Source organism: Columba livia, chromosome 1 (genome assembly GCF_036013475.1).
Source record: "Columba livia isolate bColLiv1 breed racing homer chromosome 1, bColLiv1.pat.W.v2, whole genome shotgun sequence".
Lineage (NCBI taxonomy): Eukaryota > Metazoa > Chordata > Aves > Columbiformes > Columbidae > Columba > Columba livia.
The window spans coordinates 108,334,176-108,355,658 of NC_088602.1; the positions used below are offsets into that span (position 1 = coordinate 108,334,176).

At 42.1% G+C, this 21,483-nt stretch overlaps 1 protein-coding gene across 3 annotated transcripts in view; it reads right to left on the reverse strand.

Moving 5' to 3' along the window:
• The window catches only part of PPEF1 (protein phosphatase with EF-hand domain 1), a 36,555-nt gene extending 17,687 nt beyond the window's left edge, over positions 1–18,868 (reverse strand). Inside the window, exons 1-6 of one of the 3 annotated variants that reach the window (XM_021279889.2) lie at positions 18,453–18,868; positions 16,895–16,959; positions 12,784–12,973; positions 8,060–8,187; positions 7,196–7,247; positions 1,360–1,532 (exon numbers count right to left, since the gene is read on the reverse strand). In XM_021279889.2, the coding sequence (XP_021135564.2) occupies positions 1,360–1,532; positions 7,196–7,247; positions 8,060–8,187; positions 12,784–12,847 (417 nt within the window). In that variant the 5' untranslated portion in view covers positions 12,848–12,973; positions 16,895–16,959; positions 18,453–18,868. Of the gene's footprint in view, positions 1–1,359; positions 1,533–7,195; positions 7,248–8,059; positions 8,188–12,783; positions 12,974–14,494; positions 14,693–16,894; positions 16,960–18,452 lie in introns of those variants that run through there. The other 2 variants (XM_021279891.2, XM_005512756.3) reach the window with 2 other exon arrangements.
• Between the last annotated feature and the right edge of the window lie 2,615 nt (positions 18,869–21,483).

Here is a 21,483-nt window from a genome sequence, read left to right on the forward strand (position 1 = left end):
TCTTTCCTAGGGTACTGTTTATACTCTTCATATCTACAGAAAGGATAAGAGACTGAGTACTAAAGCACTCAGAATGATTGCATAAGGTCATCTGTTCAAAGAAACTAGGGAAAAGAAAAAAAAAGGATATAGTTCTAGCTGCCAGTAAAAACAAAACAAAACACACCACCAAAAAACCCCCAAAGGCCATAAATGATATTTCAGCAAATTGCAAAAATAATGAGAGGGAAAATCCAGAAAAGGTTGCCTTGTTAAAAGTTATTTTCCTGTTTGCTCTAAAGATGTTACAAGAACACAACGTGGAAGCTTTTAGTCTTCTCTGCTAATGCTTTTTGTGGTAATTTTGTCAGTCGGAGATTTTTAAGGCACTTAATTCAAACACAGCTCTGAGGAAGTTTGGTAGAGGAGATGAGCTACAGACTGGCTTTTCAAGATTCATGTTTTTAAAGCAAACAAGGCCAATTATATATAAAAGTTTCCTTAATAAAATGCAAACCATAGTAAAAGAAAGCTGACAGTAAGGTGAAGTCTGTGTGGGCTCATTTATCATGCACTTTACATTTTGCTACATTTTGCCTCCACAGGAAATTACAGAAAAAAAACAAACAAACCCACCATTATTTAGTAAACTGAAAAGCAAGATAGACCCTTATCCTTCATATGCAGTATATTGTTGCTCAGGAACACAGAGAATCAGGAACAGCCTTCTCAGTGCCCATGCAGCCATCACCTGAGATTAGTGCTGTCACCCCGTTCCACTACCTTAGCGATGCTTTACATTCACTCTTCCATGGTGGTAGAGTCTTGCACAATGGAACAAGGTGAACAACCCTTGCACCTCAATTCCTCTAAAGGGATGGGGTGGGAAAATTAAAAAAAAAAAAAATAAAAAGGACCACAGAACCCAGAAAAAGATGGAAACTAGTTTCTAGGTTAGCTTAGGATACCTTCCCCAGTCCTGCAGCCTCACTGACAACCCCTGCCTTGAAGCTGCTAAGGGTTCCCATTTCATGATCACTGTAATCTCAGTGCTAGAAGAGGAGGTCCCCACTAGACCTTGCCCCCTCCCCAGTGTCTTTGGTGGTCATGTAGCCAAGTAGTGATTAAATCTGGGAACTATTCTGGCTGAGAACTCACTGCTTTTGATTTTGTTGTGTTAGCTTCCAGCCCAAGACAGCTCCACCACGTACCTATGTGATCACATGGAGCCAGCAGGAAAGGGTAATGGGATGGAAAGGAGGGGAAAAATATCTCCTTGGGCATCGGTTTAGCCTTACATTGGATTCAGCTGATTGCAGAGCTACAACTTGACAGAGGTGCAAAATAAGTAAAAAAAAAACCAAACCAGTTACAATGTACCTGTTCGTTCCTGAAGGCATGAAGAAGAGCATTGGCATGTTCAACAGTAAGGGGGAATGAGAGTCGTGGTCCATAATAGGAGTCTGGAACACAAATCTTGTTTTCAAATTCTTGAATGTTGAAGCCTTCATCCACCACCTGAGAAACACCAGGGCTGGTGAAAGTGTGAGAAACTGGAACAAGAGGAAAGAAAAAAAACAATGTAGAAACTCCACCAGCCCCCATAGGGCTGTAACAGCATGACCAGAACCAGCTGTATGGAACTGATGCTTTACTTGCTGCACTATTGCAGGGGCAAAGTCCTGACTTGTACAGTGGAAGAGCTCCAGGTCTCCCAACACTGTTTTACAATACTAAAACCAAGCAAAACCCAACCAAACAAAAAAAAACCAAAACAGTCAAAACCTCTGTCCTAACAGCCAGTAGCTGTGATTAGGACGCAAAACATTTTGCACTGAAGTTATGGAGCAATCTGCTATCAGATGTAATGAGAAACATAACCTGTTACAGTCTTTCATCTCCACAAAGCAAGGAGATTCAAAAGTCACGGCTGATCATTTAGTAACCATCACCTGTTTAAAGTTCAATGTTACACTTTTAATACAGGTTTTAGAGATTCATTTCCATTACTCTTATTTTCTATGTAAATTTTTCAGGTTAAATGCCAGCAGCTCAATGATTAGTCAAAAAGTCCTCAACAAAATCCTATTTATTTGCAGCGGATTGCAAAGCACTCCTTGCTGATACAGCTAGGAGACAATGCCAGCTCTTGGTCCGCTGCCATAAAACCATTGGATGAAATGAAGTATACAAAAACATAGCAATAAAAGTAGAGCATAGCTTCTAATTTTCCTGGAATGTGGGAAAAGCAGAAACATTGCTAATTGCTTCAATCCAATATTTTTTTCGCACACCCTTGAAACGTAACTGAGTGAACTGTGGATTTCAGTGTTCCCTTGCAGATTGTCTTTATCATTTATTATACTAAAAAAGCAGAGGACAGTGTTCTGGCAGCTGCTGCTGCAGAGTTGCTCTTGTGAGATGATTGTTGTAAACACTTTTTGTTGGGCTACAGGTAAGTTTTCTGCAACCTTGATTAGATGCAACTGGAAATAAAAAAGTATTATTTATTGCTAGAGGAATACCTGTGGCTGTGACTCAAAACTCAGAGCAACCAAATCCAGCATGTGGCTTCATAAATTATGAGATTTATAAAGGCCAGCTGGTCTTGTGACTGGATGAAACCCATATTAAATATATAAATAGGTAAAAACACACTTTTTATCAGCTCTGCATTTCAAAACCCCTTTTTTATCATCTCTTCTGCTGTGAGCTGATTAGCACATTCAGTGCACAGCCATGTAAATTGATTAAGGCATCAAGTAACAGCAAGGCGCTCAGGGTTCACAGTTTCCACCAAGTACAGTCTGATTTGCAGATTCCCACCACATTTAATCTGGCCAGATGCCAGAACATCACCCATGGACTGAAACTGCTGGTTGGCATATACTGATCAGCCAACCACATCTGCACTGAGTCTTGTCCCAGCTCCAGCAGCAGGTCTCTGGATGGCATCTCCCACTGTGCCCGAACCCTCAGGCAGTGGGTGGCTGCAGACCCTGGAGTGGGTTCCTCAGACCACCCAAATTGCTCACTGTCACCTGTTCTGTCCAGAGGGTCTCCTCATCTGACACTCCTTCAGAGTCAGCAATCTTCTCAGCATTTCAAGGCAGGGAGAGACCTGTCCATGCCTCCTCCTCCTATGGCCTTTCCTTCTTGCACACAACAGTCTACACATCCCTTTACCTCTGGACATGAACCTGCTTTCCTCACAGCCTTGCTCCTTTTTGGCATTTGCCCAGGCTGGGAAACCAAATCTCCTTCCCTGGAGGGCATCTCTCTGCAAAGTACACCCCATTTTCCATTTCTGGATGAGTCATCAAAAGCCAATGATGGTCATTAGCCCTAGAGTGCACTTATATCTCCTCAGGTAGTCTTTCAGCTGGATTTTAAGGCTCCTTCCTGAGCAGGATGACTGTCTTGTCTCAGAGCAGTCAGTAATGGATGCCCTAATGCAGCCTGGGGATTAGTGCTCTGGCCAACACGTACCCCAGCTCACCACGAGCCCCATGTAGGACTAATCCTGACGGATTCGGCACCCCTCTCATTTTAGTCATCTTCTCGATGAAGCTGTCAAGGCTCTTTCAGTCCATATTGAAAGATAGAGACAAAAACTCTTACTGTGTCTAGTTCAGGCACCCATCTTAAGAAAGAACAAAACACCCTCTGTCAGTATCTGCACCTCTCCAGTGAGTACAGGGAATGACCTGCTCTGTACTCTGACACATGTCAGAGGTCCAGCCCAAGCTCAGTGAGTTGAGCCTTCGCTAGACCTCATACAACTGCCCTACAGGACAATACCCACATTCCATGTTATACACAGAAGTCCAGAGCTACGTGGAGTCAGTTTGGCCACAGAAACCCCAGGGACATGCTTCTCCTGACAAGATCTCCTCAGCATGGGAGTTGTTCAAGGCAAGTCAGAGACACCACTGCCAAGGATGTGCTCCCTATTGGGGTAACAGGGAACCGGCTATTTCTGCAGCTTAAAATAAGCCTGTGTTCTGCCACCATCTGTGCACCTACAGACTAACCACTCAGGTACCTGAGAGCACCCCTGACCCCTGAGGACTGCTCTTACCTCTGCCAGATACTGATCCCTAGCCACCAGGGTCAAAGCCAGATGGAGCTAGAATCCACTAAGAAGATGAAAATTTCTATAACGCCCCAAAAATTTATTCCTTCATTCTGTTCCTGGCACTGTAAGCTCCAAGTAGCTGTGACTTATTCCCTGCTGCAGGAATCACTCTGTACAAGAAGCCTTGGAAAGTTGTTAATGCTGTAAGGGAGGCATCATGGGGAGTGAAACTGCAGAAAACAGCACCTTTTTCTTTGTTCCCTTTTGAAGGAAGGCTCCAGGAGCTGCGGCTCCTGTCCTAGTGACCTTGAAAGGCACAGCCAGGGGTGCCTTGGACCTGCAGTCCCACCACTTTGCCCAGGATATGTTTGCAGCCTTCTCACCCTCAGTGCAGCCACCGAAGAGTGAGTAAATGGGTCACCTTTTGCTGGAAAAGCAGTTTCCAGCTTTCTCTGACCAGAGATCTTTCCATCGAAAGGCTAAGTAGGTATGCAGATTTTTAGGGGAGGGAGGGAAGGAAGGAGAAAAGGAGGGAGTGAAGGAGGGAGGGAGAAAAGAGTAAGATGGAGAAGGTTTTAACTCTTACTTCCCACAAACCCTTGGAAAACAGCCTTTAGTCAGAAGCAGAACAAGAACAAGACACAGAGCTACATAGTATCCCAATCGTAACTTAAACTGCACTGAAATTTTAAGCAGGTTGAGAGTATGAAAAAAACTTCAGGGCACAACAGATAAACAATGGCATCAAAACCACTACTGTGTTAATGAGATGGTGGCTGCTTGCTTTCTTTGAAAAACATATTCTGAAAAGCAGATTAAAGAGAGGGAAGTGCCAAGATGAATAGCGAAGACTGAGTGTTTTATAACGCAAGGAAAAAACACAGATCACACAATCTTCAGGTAGATTTCTTATCACATACTGAGAAGAACAGGCAACCCATTCTCTGGCAAGAATATTATATATAGTCTTCTTGGAGAGGGTTTTTGAAACATATGCTATCACTCCAATTTAAGTGAGCACACACTGTTAAAAAAAAAAAAAACGAAAAAAAACGAAAAAAAAAAAGGCCAGAGAATGGTGAGGTTTAAAAAATGCTTTGGAATAGCAAAGCCAATTTGAAGCCCCTCTGGTTGCTGTGTTTACTCTCACTGTGGCTCACATCTTAAGACTGTGATTCAGCAGAAGTGGAAGCAGTTCCTTAAGAATCAGCACTGATTTTGCTCAAATCACTGGGGCTAGCAATGGGTGCTGCAAAGGTCACTTGAAGGGGCAAGCAATCAAGAGCTTGAAGTAAAGAATGCACACAGCCAGTAATTGGACAAACATAGCCACAAACCACACAACACGAATTTGATAGGCAGTTTCTCAAAAAAATCCTGAGTCATCTCCTTTGCACAGGCAGCCTCAGACAACTCTCTGTTAAATATGTCCCTTACGGAATCTTTCTGCTGCATTTCGGGTTCTGGTATCTGTAACACGGGGTGTTAGTAAAGAGTAAATAACAAACTAAGAGAGAAATAAAGCCTTCAGAGCAGTTATCAAGTCTTAACAGCTTGTCTTAACAAATGAAAGTTTTAAGTAAGGAAGACAAAGAGAAGCTTTACCATAAACCATAAACTTCATCATGTGTTTCAGCCTTAACCACGTCCACACTCCCAAAGTCTGCGAGACCAAGAAGCAGGTCACCCATGCAGTGGTGACGAGGGGCAGCCCACAGCACCATCCGTCCCTCCCTGTGCACAGGCAGGACCTGGGTCTCCACCTGCCCACAAACAAGCAGCTCACGCATGTCGCAGTGTGCTCTGTACCAGCCGCATCTCGAGCCCTGGCAAGTCACCTGAGGCAGCTCGCCTTTGTTCCTTCTGTCAATAGACACAGTCAGTAAAGATGGATATGTCATATCTACAATGAGCAGCTGTAAAATTCCCTTTTACGATTGTAATGAAAATGGAGATTAACACTATTTTTCCAAACCTCAGACCTAGCACTACTATTTTCTTTCCCACTCAGGTGGAAAAGCTGAACTGAGGAGCGCTATCAACATGTAGAAGTAGATAAAGTGAGCAGTGTGTTATTTTCCTTGAGTTTGCAATTTCCTTCCCAGGAAGTTAAATTATGGTGGTATGTTTTGGTGTGGGTTTTGTTGTTCTGTTTCGGTTTCAGAATACAGTGGTAATGGGGAAAAAAAATAAAATCAAAGGAAGGACTATTGTATCATCTGCTTTGACTTTGGAGCAAGGCTCAAACATAGTTTTCTGCACAACAGAGAGATCATTAGGTACTCTAAAGTATTTAAGAGAAAAAATTGCAATTTCTAATGGTTGTGATTAGAACACTGAACCACTTACAGTTTTTATGGCAGTTTTAGCCTGCTATCGAAGTGCCTTGTGCAAATTTTAATTGGAATAACCTGTAGCTCAATCAGATGAAAGAGAAAGGACATTCTCTTCTAATTCAATAAGAAGGGGACAGCCTCCTTTTTAACTCTGCTGGGATTAGATCTACTCTCAATTTGTTCAGGGAAGCCATGTTTATTTTCTGGATTTAGGAATCACTTTCAATCTGTCCTTCTGTTGAGCTTGACCTCAAAAGTAGGTTTTGTCCAAGGATCCCAAAATACTTCAAAAGTTAAAGGTTGTTCTTTGAATAACCAAGTTTTAATCAAGGCAATTGTAAAGATTTATATCCAGCAGTTTAAATTTCTTTCATTTTTAACCATTCACATACTGATGATACATGTTTTGCAGTGAAACCTACCAACTTCTTTGATTACACTTGTCCTAAACCAACTAGAAACAGTCTGTCTGGATAACCACATCTCATAGTTTAAAACATGCATAGAAAACTGTGAAAGTTGAAGTCAGTAAGACTACCATGAGAACGGCTTAAGGGTGGTAACATACAAGAAAGCACTCGAGCACCTCTGGGTATTTTCATAAGGGCAACATGTCTTTCATCATGACTCACTGAGTGGATACTGAGCAGAGTCAACACTTACGGGATAAAATTCTTATTAAAATATTTGGGAAATGAAACTTCAGCCCCAGCATGTGCCAGAGGCTGTGAACATCACATTGAAAATTAACTTTTCTCACATCAGGTTCAGAATCTCCGTATTACTTTGATTTTTTCCTTACCTGAATCAGGAGGAGTACAGCGTTCCAGCATGAATGTAAAAAAGTCAGATAGCTGAATATGGAAAAGAAAAGAACACACACTGATCAGTTTAGGGGATCCAACAAGCATTAACATTCTCTTTCCTTACTTAGTTTCTAGCAATTTCCCATTTAGGGGGATCTACTGTATGTTCCCATAGCATTAGCCTGCAATAATGATACACTTTGTATCCTACTACAGAAATGGCTTACTCCTTTCCTTCTTTGCTATGAGTTAGCAGATTGACACTATATGAATACATTAGAAGTTCCAGGGCTGTATCAATGCTGCTGACATTTTTGGGTGTAATTCATCCTGTCCATCATCCAGACTATTTGCCTGGACTTCATCTGCAGTCAATAGAAAGACACTTCTACAATGCACTGAACTGACTTCAGATATGGATGCTAGGATGAACACAAAGTCCTACAAGTTCCTAATTTGCTCTATTGACCCTAAAGAAAGACTGAGCTGACGCGCTGAGACACTGATATCTCCGATGCACATATCTTACCTCACAGAGCACGGTTCAGATCACCTATGGTCAGATGACCTGCAATCTCTGGGTAACAGAGCTCTTCTGTGGGAACTTCTAACCTACATATGGTTGTATGGGCAGAACAGTGTCCTGCTGTTTACATAGTTACATATATATATATAAACACACATGTATATATACGTATGCACACAACTTAATTAGTTCATGTGTGAGGCAGGGAAGTGGTTTTATTATACAGGACGCAGCTTCGTAGGGAGAAATAACCACATAACCATTTTGTTTGTGCAACTTCAGTCCTCTGGGGATAACATAACGGCTTGTACAGGAACAATTGAAGATTACAAACCTGCAGCTGATCTTGCTCATCAGCATATTCTATTGACTGAAAGATACTCAGAGAATAGCGGCGCCTCATCTCCAGCCGGGCCATTGTAAGGCGGTACCAGTTCTGGATGAGGATAGCAGCTCTAATGACTGTCAAAACAGAAAGCAATGGAGTACACATGGGTACAGTGTAATCTACAATGAAAACACATGCTACCTTTGCAGAATTTTGCAGACAGATGGCAAATTCTGTTCATTGCACACGGTCAACATTAAAATGAAACTCTGTAAAAGTGAGGCTGCAAAAGTGTTTTATAATAATGAATACATGATGCATTTACTGCTTCTGCCTTTAGGGACAGATCCCAAACCAGCTGAATTGCTCAGGCCTATGCTGTTAGAAACCTTCCTCATTTGATTGTCCTGAAGACAGTACCCATGTTCAGCTAATAGGCACTATGTGGGTTCTGGGAAGGTGAGGGAAGGAAGAAGAGCAGTTTGGCCTGTCAATAAAATGTACTTCTTTACCAAGCTGCAGTAAAAAATTTCAGACTTTGCAAGCTGTAACATGAGCATCGTGTAATGACAGAATTTGCAACAGCCTCTTTTAACAGAATGTTTTTGCCTATACAGCTGTATTGGCAAGCCAGCAAAATTCAAACCTTAGGATAAAATGTTAACAAATGGTACTGAAGGGCAGAATACGTTGCTTAAATAGACACACCAAAAGACAGACAGGTATGTCTTTGGCTAGCTTGGTGAACAAAGGAACCCTCACCCCAAGAATTCAGTGGGACATGTCAGAAGACCATTTTGAACTGTGTGCTGAATATGCACCCCACTCAGCACTTTTAAGAAGTTGTGCCTACTATTGTCCCATTCTGAAAAACTGCTTGAAACTTCCCTGTAGGACAATCACCAAGACTGCAGCCTAGAGTGCTGCCTACAGGCCTCAGTCACACCACAAACAAATCCCATTCCCGTAGCTGCTCAGATGAAAGTTTATAAGGCAGAACAATGTCTGGTGGCACAAAATGGTCCTGGGCTGGGCATTGTCCCATGGGAAGAGCTCCTTACACCTGTGCCAAGCACTTAGTGCTGCATGAACAGTGGCCACTAGCGAGAGCTATGCTGGAGGACAGGAGCTCTGGGAGCTGAAGCCCACTTGATCCCTCCCCATCATGCTGACAACTCTCCCAGCTACACTTGGTACATAAAGGGCAGCAGCTCTGAGGAACCTGGGCATGAAATGTGAGTGGCAGCAGCACTGCCAGCAGTAGGACAAGAGGAAGGGTGGGCCGGTGTGCCCTCTGCATGACAGGTGATCACTGCAGCTTGGATAGACCTGGAGGGAGGAGTGAAAGCAGGAGGCTGGAGGGGCTATGCTAAGCCTGAAATAACCACGAGTTTTGGAGAGGAGAACAGATGAGCTCAGCAGTAACATGTGCTCTTTCACAGAGCTGGGACTCTCTAGTCCTTTAAGGGTGCTTGTTCAAAAAGATGAACTGACTTTGAGTAAAACATTTCTCAGTCACTTGTTAACTATATAAATGCACATTTCAGATACTTAGGGCATATGTACGTACTGATTTATCATCCAGAGTAGGACACCATTTTCTATACAAAATTGGAACAAAATGCAGCTACTGCCTTGAAAGTCAAGCAGCTGAAATAATGGTAAATTAGAATCTAGTCATTTGCTCAAATTTTGGTCAGAAGAGGACTCTGTGCTAACATGCTTCGCCCTACAGAGCACTAACAGGGACAGTCAAGAAGCATCACTGCCTAACAGTGAAAGAAGACAGAGCACAGGAGTATTGGATCTTACACCTGTCCCAATGCAACCACATCGCCAGCACGACATTCTTGCCTGGCAACAAAAAAATAGAGCATGGTAGGAGGCTGCTCTCAAGAGATGTCATATTTACTGACTTAAAGTTGAACATAATTATTTCTTAACTGGCTCCTTACCTCTTTTTCCCTGTACTCTCAACCGGATACCAGTAAATAAATGGACAGGGCCAGTAATGTCAAGCCTTTGCCTCCATCCCTACAGCTAACACTTCACTTAAAGGAGTTTCCTGAGGAACTCAACCCTGAATAGCTCAGCGTAGGACACAGAAGAAGTCCTTATGCATCTGATCTTGGGAGGACAAGTCAAAGCAGCTGCAGGACAACTCTATCAAAGGTACAAGGACAAAAGGAATACACTGATCTTATCTGCCAATGCTCCCAAGAACTAGAGCTCACTTCTGAGAGGACGAACAGACAAGCAGGAAAAACAAAACAAAAACAAAAACAGAAACAAAACTGAGGTGTTCTCCTGAATTCCAGAGTTTGACACAATCACCATTGCACAGTACTGCAAATTCATTAAAACAAAAAAAAAAGAGGAAACTAAAACCAACACTAATGTTTTAATATGAATATCCTTATATTTGTACTAGTTGCCAAAATGAGCGTTTGATACTGAAAAACAAAACAAGAAATAATGACCAACAGCCTGTACTAATGCTTTTTTCCCCTGCCAAACAGCAAAGAAAAACTCTCTACTATAGGGACAACAGTTCACACTAGTAAATTATTTTAGCTGATCACAAATACTGGGGATTTTGAGATTAAGATGAGTGGCACCCCTGAGTAAGAATTAGTTTTTTCTTAAACTGACAGTATGCAGGTAAAGAAAAACCTCCATGGAAAAGTGAGTCTATTTATAAATGTATAACATTATGGAAGCTTTTTTAATAAAAATGCTTACAGATGCCAAACAGCACATTGTTTGTTTATTTACTGTTAATAAGCATACAGTAGAGTTAAAGTGGTAAATTTATCTAGTTCAGACAAGGCCAAAATCAGTAAAGACTCCGATCCTACAGCTATTGCATCTGTCCCAGAAAAATCTTCCTGCCTGAAGGAAATATAACCCCTATATTACTAAGGAGATCTTTCACACCCTGCACAAACTCTGATACCTCTCTTATTTTCTGTCCTTTCTGGAATTTGCCACCACCACAGAACTGGAAGTCTGACGTATTGCAGCAAGGCTGTCATCAGCTTTTCTGTTTAGAAGAGTATCTAAGGGGCAAAGCACAGCCACCAGCACAGAAACTGATTTCTAGCATCAGAACCATTAAACTTCCCATTAAAGACCCCCTGGGTTGCCTAATGGTCCTGAGCACTTAACATGGCACAGTTCCACTGGTATCACATGAGGCAGATATACACAGACCACTCTGTTTAATGTTGCAAATCTAACAGAATATTTCCTTTTTTTTTTTTTAATTGCAATTATTACAGCACTGATATTCTCAGGACTGAGTCAGAACATGATTTTTACATGAGGCTAAACTGCATCTGTAAAATAAATTGTTATCAATTGCAGAAGGTCTCTACACCAGCAAGTACTTGTTGAATTCACATTATTATTACATTAGAGGGATGTATAGCCTCAGGCTGCAGATCGAATCATGGTTCAGCATCATTTGACTACTGCTGAAGTGCAGAAAGAATACCATCCAGCAACTGGAGAGGACTAAACATTTTCAAACAAGCACATAAAATCATAAGCCAGCTTTGGGGTAGCGAAGCCTAGCTCCAGACCAATGTGTATTGATGGTTGTAGACTGTGAAAGAATACAGCTCAAATCCTTTGCACCCTCAGAAACATTCCCACCTAACTTGTATCCAAGACCTTCCGAGGCGCATATGTATATAGTATGCAAACCCAAAGAGGAAGGACCGCTTCCCAGTTACAGGCAGGTCTCGGACTCCATATGTTTCCATTCTACTGCCATTGCTGTGACACAGCACTGATGCTGCTGTGACTCTGTGACTGCCAAGGAGTGTACACAGAGATGAGGGCTACCCTCACAGCAGTCAGCTCAGGTCCCTGTAGCCATGACTAAGTGCTCCTGCTTCTTCATCAGCAGTCTCCCGTGACTTGTGTCCTGGCTTGGTAGCCAAAAAGAGCATTCCTTTTCAACCGTGGCTGTTCAGCATGATAATCTCCTAAAACTATGCACTGTGTCATGGAACATGGCTCTTGGCAGACCTGTAAATCATGCTTTAATGACAAACTTTGAAAGAGAACACAAAGGGTCTAAGCAATGGCCTGAGCCAATCCTGGAACCCACCTGCCTGTGCAAAGCCTGGTGTGTTCATACCAGGGTGTGGTATGATTAAAAGCAGGCAGATAATGCATTAGTTTTTAAAGGAACATATAACCAGGTCCTGTGGAGACTTTCAACTGACAGCCTCGGTGATGGTCAGGGAGAATTTCAGGCCAGGCACTTGATATGTCAGAAAATTGCATCAGAGAGTCATTGTAACAGCTCTGCTTTATTATACTTTGTTTCATAATTGGAGCCACTCAACAGCAGGGAAATCGGGGCACTTTGCCCAGGTATTTTGTATTGTGAAAGGCCATAAAAGTCCCCTTCAGTACTTTACTACATACATTTTGCCAGTGACAGAGTGAGCACAGACACATCTGAAATTTAGTTTCTGTCTGAGATGCTGCAAATCTTTTCCAGCGCAATCTGTAGATGCTACAGGTGGTCTACATTTTCCTTCTGACCTCACCAAGAATCTAAAAGCTATGCACTTTTAAAAATAATATAACTAGAAAATAATTTTCTCTGAACAAGTATGCAGACAATAGGACTGGGGGGAAATGTTACCTTGCAATCCTCTTTTGGTGTTACAGTGATAACCACCACTGACCCTGAAGACAAAAGCAGTACTCACCTTTCTCTGACCTTCTGTCAGCTACAGAGCTTCGGCACCCCATGGTTCCAGTGATGCTGCCCATCAGTTTTAATCGCTGCTGATACGAAGCATGTTTCTCTCGGCTGTTAGTGTTACACACATTTCCTGTGTTCTCCCTTCAGTGATGAGGACTATAATGCTCTGGGCTCCTGGGCTCTTGCTACCACTCCTAACAGGGAGATGATTGGGATGGAGGGAGGGAGAGGAAAAAAAAAGCTCTTGACGACACAGAATCTAAAGTACTGACAGCTCATAACAAATTACTGTACAGCATATCCTACACAAACTGGACTTGATGAACCATACTGCTTCTTTTTCACATCTGATCACTAGCAGCTTGCATTTGAGACAGATTAACTCAGTAATTAATACAGTTTCTCCCTTACATGTTAGCTGAAAGTTAATGTGCACCAGTGGTTTCTTAATCTGAAGCATTAGCTATTTAAAGCCTCACTACTAGGGACAAAGGACTACAGAGGCCTATTACTCTTCATTCTTGTGATTTGAAAAATCGGAACTGTAGAATTTTAAGGACTTCAAATTACACCAGATACTACTGCTAAAAACCCGCAAACCTCAGCCCTCCTAACACACTATTGATTTGAAAAGGTGCCCTACCACCCCATTTATCACTATATCCCTCAGTGTCACCACCACCAAATTTACAAGGAGAGGCAGTGCCACAGAAAATGGTTTCATTATCAGATTTTGTCGAAATGGAACATCCAATTTGCTGTTGCATTCTACTGAAACATTATAAATAAAAGATTTGGTTTAATTAAATAAATGAACAAAGTACATTTTGCAGTGCAGCCTTCTGCATTTTTCTTCTGGCACCTGCTCAGCTCTTCACTAACTGGTATCATTCACTAATGCAATACACTTCCTAATCGACAAGTTCAAATGAATACAATTCCCCTGAGAAACAGAACAGGCTAATTTCTAAGTAACAAGAAAGTAATTGATACTCTTAGAGAGACTAAACTTTATTTTAACTAAAGATTACTTATATGATCACACTGACCCCCTCTCCGTTTCTCCAGGGATACGTGTTTCTCTTTAACATGTCTGACATACCTAAATTATTGCATTTGTTGTTTTGTTTCATTGATATTCATTTCCAACTTGAATTTTAAAGCAAATAGATTCAGCAGCATAAAATGAATGTTCAAGTACTATTCTTTAGCTTTACTAGCAGAAGTAAAAACAACAGGAGATAAGAGAAAGGAAAACATAAACGCATAACTAGTGAATTTTCAGTTTCAAGAGTTGGAATACACATATTGTTGTGGGACTATTTACAGGTTTTATATCTTTATTATTGTATATGAAGTTATGTTACATTACATTATGTCATGTTATATTGTATTATATTGGTATCACACAACTGTTTATAGTTGTGGGACTATTTTCAAGGTCCCACAACAAAAGGGTATCCCACACTTGAGCTGGGCCTGCCACCTTCTGAGACAGTATTTCAGGAAAGAAGGATTTTAGGGTTTTTCCCCCACAATAGACTGTTTTTCTTGCCTCTGAAGGAGCTATCAGGAAATTCAAACAAGTGCTGTTACATTAATTTTGAGCCCATCAATGACTTTGACAGCATCAAATACAGCACTGATATTGCTAATAGCTCAAATTCATCTTCTCTCCAAAAAAATTGTTGTTCTCCTGAATACTGTCTCCTTACTTGCCCTCTTAGGAGAATCTCAGGTCTTCATTAGTTTGCCTCAAACCCGCCAGCTGTGATTTGAACTGCCATCCGACCAGAAGCAAGAGCAAAATAGCATTTACAATCTAAGTCTTATTGCAGTGAGACCATGTTCTTTAAAGGGCAGGTCAGCATGTGCCCAGCAACCAGGCAACGGGAGCCCCAAACAGAACCCTCACACACCTCAGGACTCCACCGAAACCATAGCAAACAATGGGCTGACCCAAGAAACTGGGATCCGAATCGCTATTGCACCCTACTTTCAACAACTTCAGCTTTTCTCCCAGTTGTGCCCACTTTTCCCTCCACCTCCCTCTAAATTAATGGACTAGAAGTCTATGCACCTTACTGAGCAGAGAAATTTTTAAAAGATAGAGACATAGGAAGAGAAATGTTAGGGTACTCACAGTAAATGAAACCTGAAACATACACTCAAAAGTTTGGAGGAAAAGTTGCACAAACATACCCTACAATTAAACTCTTAAAAAGGCCAAATCTGGCCACCAAAGAGCTAGTCCAGGGTGATAATAATCCCCTTCAGTCCCAAATGTCTGCATCCTGAAGTGGACATGGTGAACATTCAAACTACTGCCCTATTTCCTGATGAAAAAATTTCCTGTTGGCTTCTCAAGTGGCTACAGAGCCACCCCAACCACCAATCTGCATGTCCAGACACCAGAGCAGCCACACCTGTTGAATACTCGAGCAGGCAGGGTCTCCACCCAGGCCTAGCAAATTCACTTTCTGCCCTTCTGGCCATACTAAAGAATCATGAACAAAGGCAACAAGCCACTGTGGAAATAGCTGGTTCTTCCTGCAGGCCAGGGCTCTTTATTTCTCCTAACTCAGCTGCTACAAATTAAGAAATCCCTTCCCTTCCGCCCCCCAGATATGTCGGTTCAAGCCAGCTCCTGCTCCGTGTCGAACCCTATCTTCCTGAGCAAAGGCATAGAAAAATAACAGGCAAAGGTCATGAAGGTCTTACATGGGAAGAAGGTTGAAAAACACGTATTTAAAATATTCATTTCTGTGAGCTATTTACTACGCAGTGTAGCAGTGATTCTTCTGGTGAAGAATCATGTGCAATTACAAAATTCCCACAAATGTTGGCTGGTGAAATGCAAGGCTGGGCTTTTACCAAGGTATTGAAAAGGGCTTCAGAGATACAAAATAGCTGGATGAGAATTCAGGACATAATACTGTGTTAGCATCCTGGATACTCTTCCACCAATTTACCCTTAGGAGAGAACCTGTCAGTTCACTAAAAAGCAGGCAGTAATTCAATTTCTACAGGCCGGTGATCTGTCCCGTTTTTAGATATAACTCCAAGAAATTGCTACATTTCTCTCAGCTTGGCAAAAAGGCAATTTTGCGATGCACAGGCACTGAATACACAACCCATCCACTGAAGCAAAATAAAATGTCATTCCAACCATGCCAACAGACATGCACCAAGCTAGGCTGGACTGGCACATGCTGCTCTTTTTCTGGATAGGTGTCACTGAAGGTTACACTGCAGCAAGTGCTCAGAAATTTGGGGTTTAGAACCTGAGCTGTCGAGAGCCTGATTTACAGAGATAATGAATCAGCACCATTTGATGCGGATGTAATAGGTGCTGCCCAAAATCAATCATGCCTTCATTTTGTCAGTGACATAAAGATGAGGCTGCCTCAAGAACAGTGGAAATTTTGTGAAGATTTATAACTGACTTAATGAAATCTGTCATTTGGGTAGAAAGCCATCCTTTCAAGCACACTCTATGTTTTAAAATTAGATGAGCTGTGCTACTGGCAGACAAGTGTAAGCTAGGTCAAGCCTGAGGATATGGAAGCCAGAAGAATAAGAGCCACTAGGCTCTAACTTGTTCTTGCTTCATGTCATTTGTTTCTTACTTTTAATAAAAAATAAATGGGTCCTCCATTTATTTTTGTTGAGATGGGTTTTCCACAATTAAGCTACATCCCCTATAAGTTGCCTCAATGGTTACCTCCAGCAACGTGCCTCTTTGCCCTACTCGCTCCTTTCTCAACCATGTTTGTGAACATAACATGTCTTAGAAGGTACTTGTGGTTGGAAAGGTGATGAGATAAGGGCTGTTTTCTCCATAAAGATCAGCTGGATGGATGGGTGGATACTTCCAATGACAGGGGCTTTCCTTTGACGTCTTCTTGCTATCTATTTTTTAGTTTTCTGTGACTCAACAGACTTCCTTAGGAGTTGTTTTCCTTTGGAAATGAGGACTGCAGAGGACTGAGAAACAGATGCTATACCCTAGGTTTATGATGGATTTTCTTCTGTAGGTTGCTGACGGAATGAAGCAGGAAAGAACAAATACCGTAGAGAACTCAGACATTAAATCACAACACTCAGGTTAGTACCTGCTGAGGGATGAACTCTTCAAAACTTTCTTGTTGCCAGAGTTGGGATTGTCAAGGATGGGAATCTAGAGATGAGTTAAAGGTTTCATTAGCTAAAAGACACACCCTGCAGAAAGTGGGATGAAACAGCGACAGTCAACTAACACAGTGAAAGAGAACTTGGCTGTGGCACAAGAACTGTAATTTTGACACCGGTGCAGAATGTTGTCTGCCAAGGGGCCGATATTAGAACATCAAACACAGGTAAAGCAGTATATGTTTAGGTCTCTGTTATATTACAACCATGGGACAAACTGACATTTCTATTAAGTGACTTTCAGTGATTATACACATTAAAGAAAGAAATGAGAAAGCCTTTGTGTTTACAGATATTTTCTTCAGCCTGCTCAGAGAAGCAAAGCTAAGCTCAGTATAGAACTGATGGGATAATTTCTGGCAATGGCCATGTTGATAGACCGCAGTGTTTGGGCCAGGAATCAACAGAGAATGGATGTAGTAAGATACTGCAAAGCCAGCAAAGCCTGAAAGTTAATAGGATGAAGACAGATCAGCTCATGAAGGTGGACTCATATTCCTGAGCCCAAAAATGCATGATAAAAAAGTAAAAGTAAGCACTGCCAAGGTGTGAACATGCAGAGATTGTTCAAGCAACTATTGAGTTCAGGAACTGCATGCAAACCCAAAGAGAATCTGTAGAAAAATTACATAAGAAAGCTAGTTCATGTTATAATACTTACAATCAATAAAGGATACATTTACAAAAAAGCATTTGCAGGTTTTTTTTGTGCAGAAAATAAACAGAGTAAGCAGCCTCATTTTTTTGTGCAGCAAGACTTTGGGGAGAAGGTTTTCAAAAAAGAGGGGGAGTAGCAAATGAAAGTGCACAAATGGAATGCAGATCACCTTGAAGTATAAGCAAAGCCATCATACCACTTTCCAGAGATGTTAAATGCCTCTAGGGGGAAATTCCACTAGGAAGCAATGAGAAAACTACAAATCCTGAAACAAAGTCAGTTCTAGTAAACTGGACCCAACCAGAGCATGAAAGTCAACAAGAGTGTAGCTAAAGGAAAATCTGAATCACACACTGTCCTGCAGTTAATGAGCATCCCATTTAATTCTCCTTACTTGAAGGGGAAAAGCGGTGAAGAAGCAAAGCTCCAGAATAAATATATGTTGAAATCTGAGCCAATTAAAAAATTAAAATCATGCTCCAGCTGAAATTCATATTTGTTTTAATAACGTTTAAGTTAAGCACCAGATTAAGTTTCAAAACTATAATCACAAAATACTTTTTCGTAAAACAAAAAGTACATGAAATACAGTAGTCTCAAAGCTCTTTGATCTCTTCTATACTCAGAAGTTCTAGATAACTGATCCAGTCCCAGTCAAACTTTATAGCTTGAAGCACATTGATTTTTTTCTCAGGGTAAAATAATAAATAGTTCCACATACATCTGTCTGTCATTCACCACACAGACTTAGAATGAAGTCAATTTGCTCTTTAAAAGTGAGCTAATATATACACATACATAGACCCCATCCCCAAAAAAATTACCTGTGTATTCTTTATGCTTCAGCAATAGCGAGTGTTTTTCCAAAAGAGTAACTCTAGAAGATTTTTTTTTTTTTTTTTAAGAGCAAACAGCTCCTTTTTGGAAGCACAACTGCACAATGAGGGGTGCAGCTCTGCAGAACAGGTGCTCCAATTCTCTCTGGAGCTCAGGAGCTGCAACACAGTTGCTCTCCATCTATTTATACAGCTTCCCGAGAGGAAATCTCTTGAGCACGGCTCTTCAGAAACAGTCAGGGGAAAATGTCATTTTCATCGTCCAGCCTGAAGTGAAAGCTCATGGCTGCAGCCCTCCAGCTGCTCCGTACGAGTGCTGCTGAAGGGCCGTTTTGTCACCGTACCTCCTGAATCTCAGGCAGAGAAACTGATGGGCTGAAGGGATGTGCTTCATGTCCCAAGTCACATGATCTCTTGCAAGAGGAACGGCCTTTCTGCTGTGCCAAGGCAATGATTTGCATTTTAGCAGATCTAGAGCACTGAAAAAAGAAAAGAAAAAAAAAAAAGTCCAGGTATTTGGTTATCTGATGTGACTGACGTGGTTATGAAAGCCTGAAGGAAAAAAAAAACCAACAACAAAACTGCTGAAGGCAGAACTGCTGAGCCATTGTATCTGCATGCTAATTACACAGGTGTTCTCCAAAACAGTCAGACCCAGATAGCAGGACAAGCATGAAGCACTCACATCTTGCTCTCGAAGGCACTGCACTAACGTCTGTACATCTCATTTCTTCATGTGCATGCACATCTTCTATGCATAAATGTGTGACCGGAATTCAGTGGACTCGGTTCATGTTTTGGCTCGTCTGCTCCTCGTTTGACTGCTGGAAAGGGGTTGGACAAGCTGAGGAGGCTGCAGCATTGCTCCCCAGTGTAGTCAGGAAGCCGTGGCACTGCATGCTTTGAAATCAAACTCTAACCCCTGGCAGCAGCACCCGCACCTCTGACCTCTCTCCTCGCCATGCTGACCGCACTCACGGCACGGGTGTGCAGGGAAGGGCAGAGCTGTGGGGCCCAAGGAGACTAGTTACTGACTGTTGCTGGCACAGCAGCCCCTGAGGAATCTGCTGCTTCTGGCATGGGGCAGTGTGTTGCTGGCAAAAAGAGACTGCGATTTTTGAGCTCAAAGACAACACTAAACTACTCAAAAATATCTGGTATAAGTAGAAGTATGGTATTGTAGTATCACGAGTATAGCCTTGAGCCTAGTTCTCAGCATCACTCATCCTATAGAATCATAGAACCATAGAATAGTTTGGGTTGGAAGGGACCTGCAAAGGTCATCTAGTCCAACCCCCTGCAATGAGCAGGGACATCTTCAACTAGATCAGGTTGCTCAGAGCCCCGTCCAGCCTGGCCTGGAATGTCTCCAGGGATGGGGCATCTACCACCTCTCTAGGCAACCTGGGCCACTGTTTCACCACCCTCATTGTAAAAAATGTCTTCCTTGTGTCTAGCCTGAATCTCCCCTCTTTTAGCTTAAAACCATTACCCCTTCTCCTATTGCAACAGGCCCTGCTAAAAAGTCTGTCCCCATCTTTCTTATGGGCCCCTTTAAGTACTGAAAGGCTGCAATAAGGTCTCCATGGAGCCTTCTCTTCTCCAGGCTGAAGAACCTCAACTCTCTCACCACCATTACCCCAAGCCTGTCCTTCCACCCCTTTCCAAAAGCTGGGGAGGGGCTGCTTGCTGGTGTTCAAAGTGATGGAACAGAAGCCACTTGTGTGGGGTCAGCATGGAGGGCTGTGGATCCAAAGAGGACCACAGGTTATAAAGCATGCTGTGGTGGGAGAAGCTCCACATGGATGGGCACAAGGTGGGGATCACCGTGCCCCTTGCTCTGCAGCCTCTCCATGTGACAGAGTTCCACCAGAACTGGATAGGAAGTAAAAGATTTCCGAAAACAAACAAAGCAAGATCTTCACCCTCTTGCCCCTGCCCCAGAAGTAATAATACTATAATGGTATTCTCGGGAGTTTTTTTGCAATCAGTCCGGTTACAGTTCTAAAGGCATCAACCACCACTGCGAAGGACAGAGTGATCAAATAGTCTTTTGGGACAGACAGACAATTGCCCTTACTGTGACAGAATGGATATATTTATTAATGTGCAAAAGTGCCAAACCAGCAAAGCAGAAGAGGCTGTGTGAATGCACTGGTTTGATTGACCAAGCTAGTCCTTTGAGGTTCTGAGTTCCAGACACAAGCTTCCACTTTCAAAGCTCTTCCTCTCCTGTGAGATGAGACAGCAAACGCAATACACACCAGGCATGATAATTCTGCATGACCCAGAAGAGTTTTGATGTTTGTTTTTCTGGCAGGATGCACTTTCCCTGATCAGACTTACAGTAGCTAATAATTTATGCATGATCATGCTGTTCTGCCAAAATGCATGCAAGAAAAAATACATCATAACCTCTTTCCCCTGCACTCTGGGAATACACATTCTTTATAAAACATTCACTGTACCTGGTAAATTCATCTAAACTGACAATTACCAAGATCTCTGCATAACGAGAGGCTACAAGGTTTGTTCCAACAGCTGACAAATCCATCACAAGCATTTTATCCAAGATCAATGGGAGAAGGATCAAACCCTTAGCTGTTAGCTTCTGTAGGACATAAACCTCCACTGCATGTTTTCTTTTGTTATTCATGGAAGTTGTTTTTATCCTCTATCTCATTGGTCTGACGTGACAAAGCAATCTGATAAAGAGTCAGTCTTGCTGGACTGAGCCACCTCTCCAGTTACTTATGGGGATCAAAATAACATGCAACTTGAGGAAACACAAATGTGCTTTCCAAATTAACCTTTCCAATTCAAGTCCAAGGACCTCGCCTGTATCAAACAAGATCATTCTCCTTTCTACCTACAGCAAAGAGAACATATCAGTCCCACCAACAAGGCTGTATATACTACCGCTTTTTTGTTCAGCAGTCATGTACCACACGCACACTTATAATGCTGTCAAGCATCAATAGCTGCAATAGAAAGTAGGCTAAAAAATTCTGACAATATG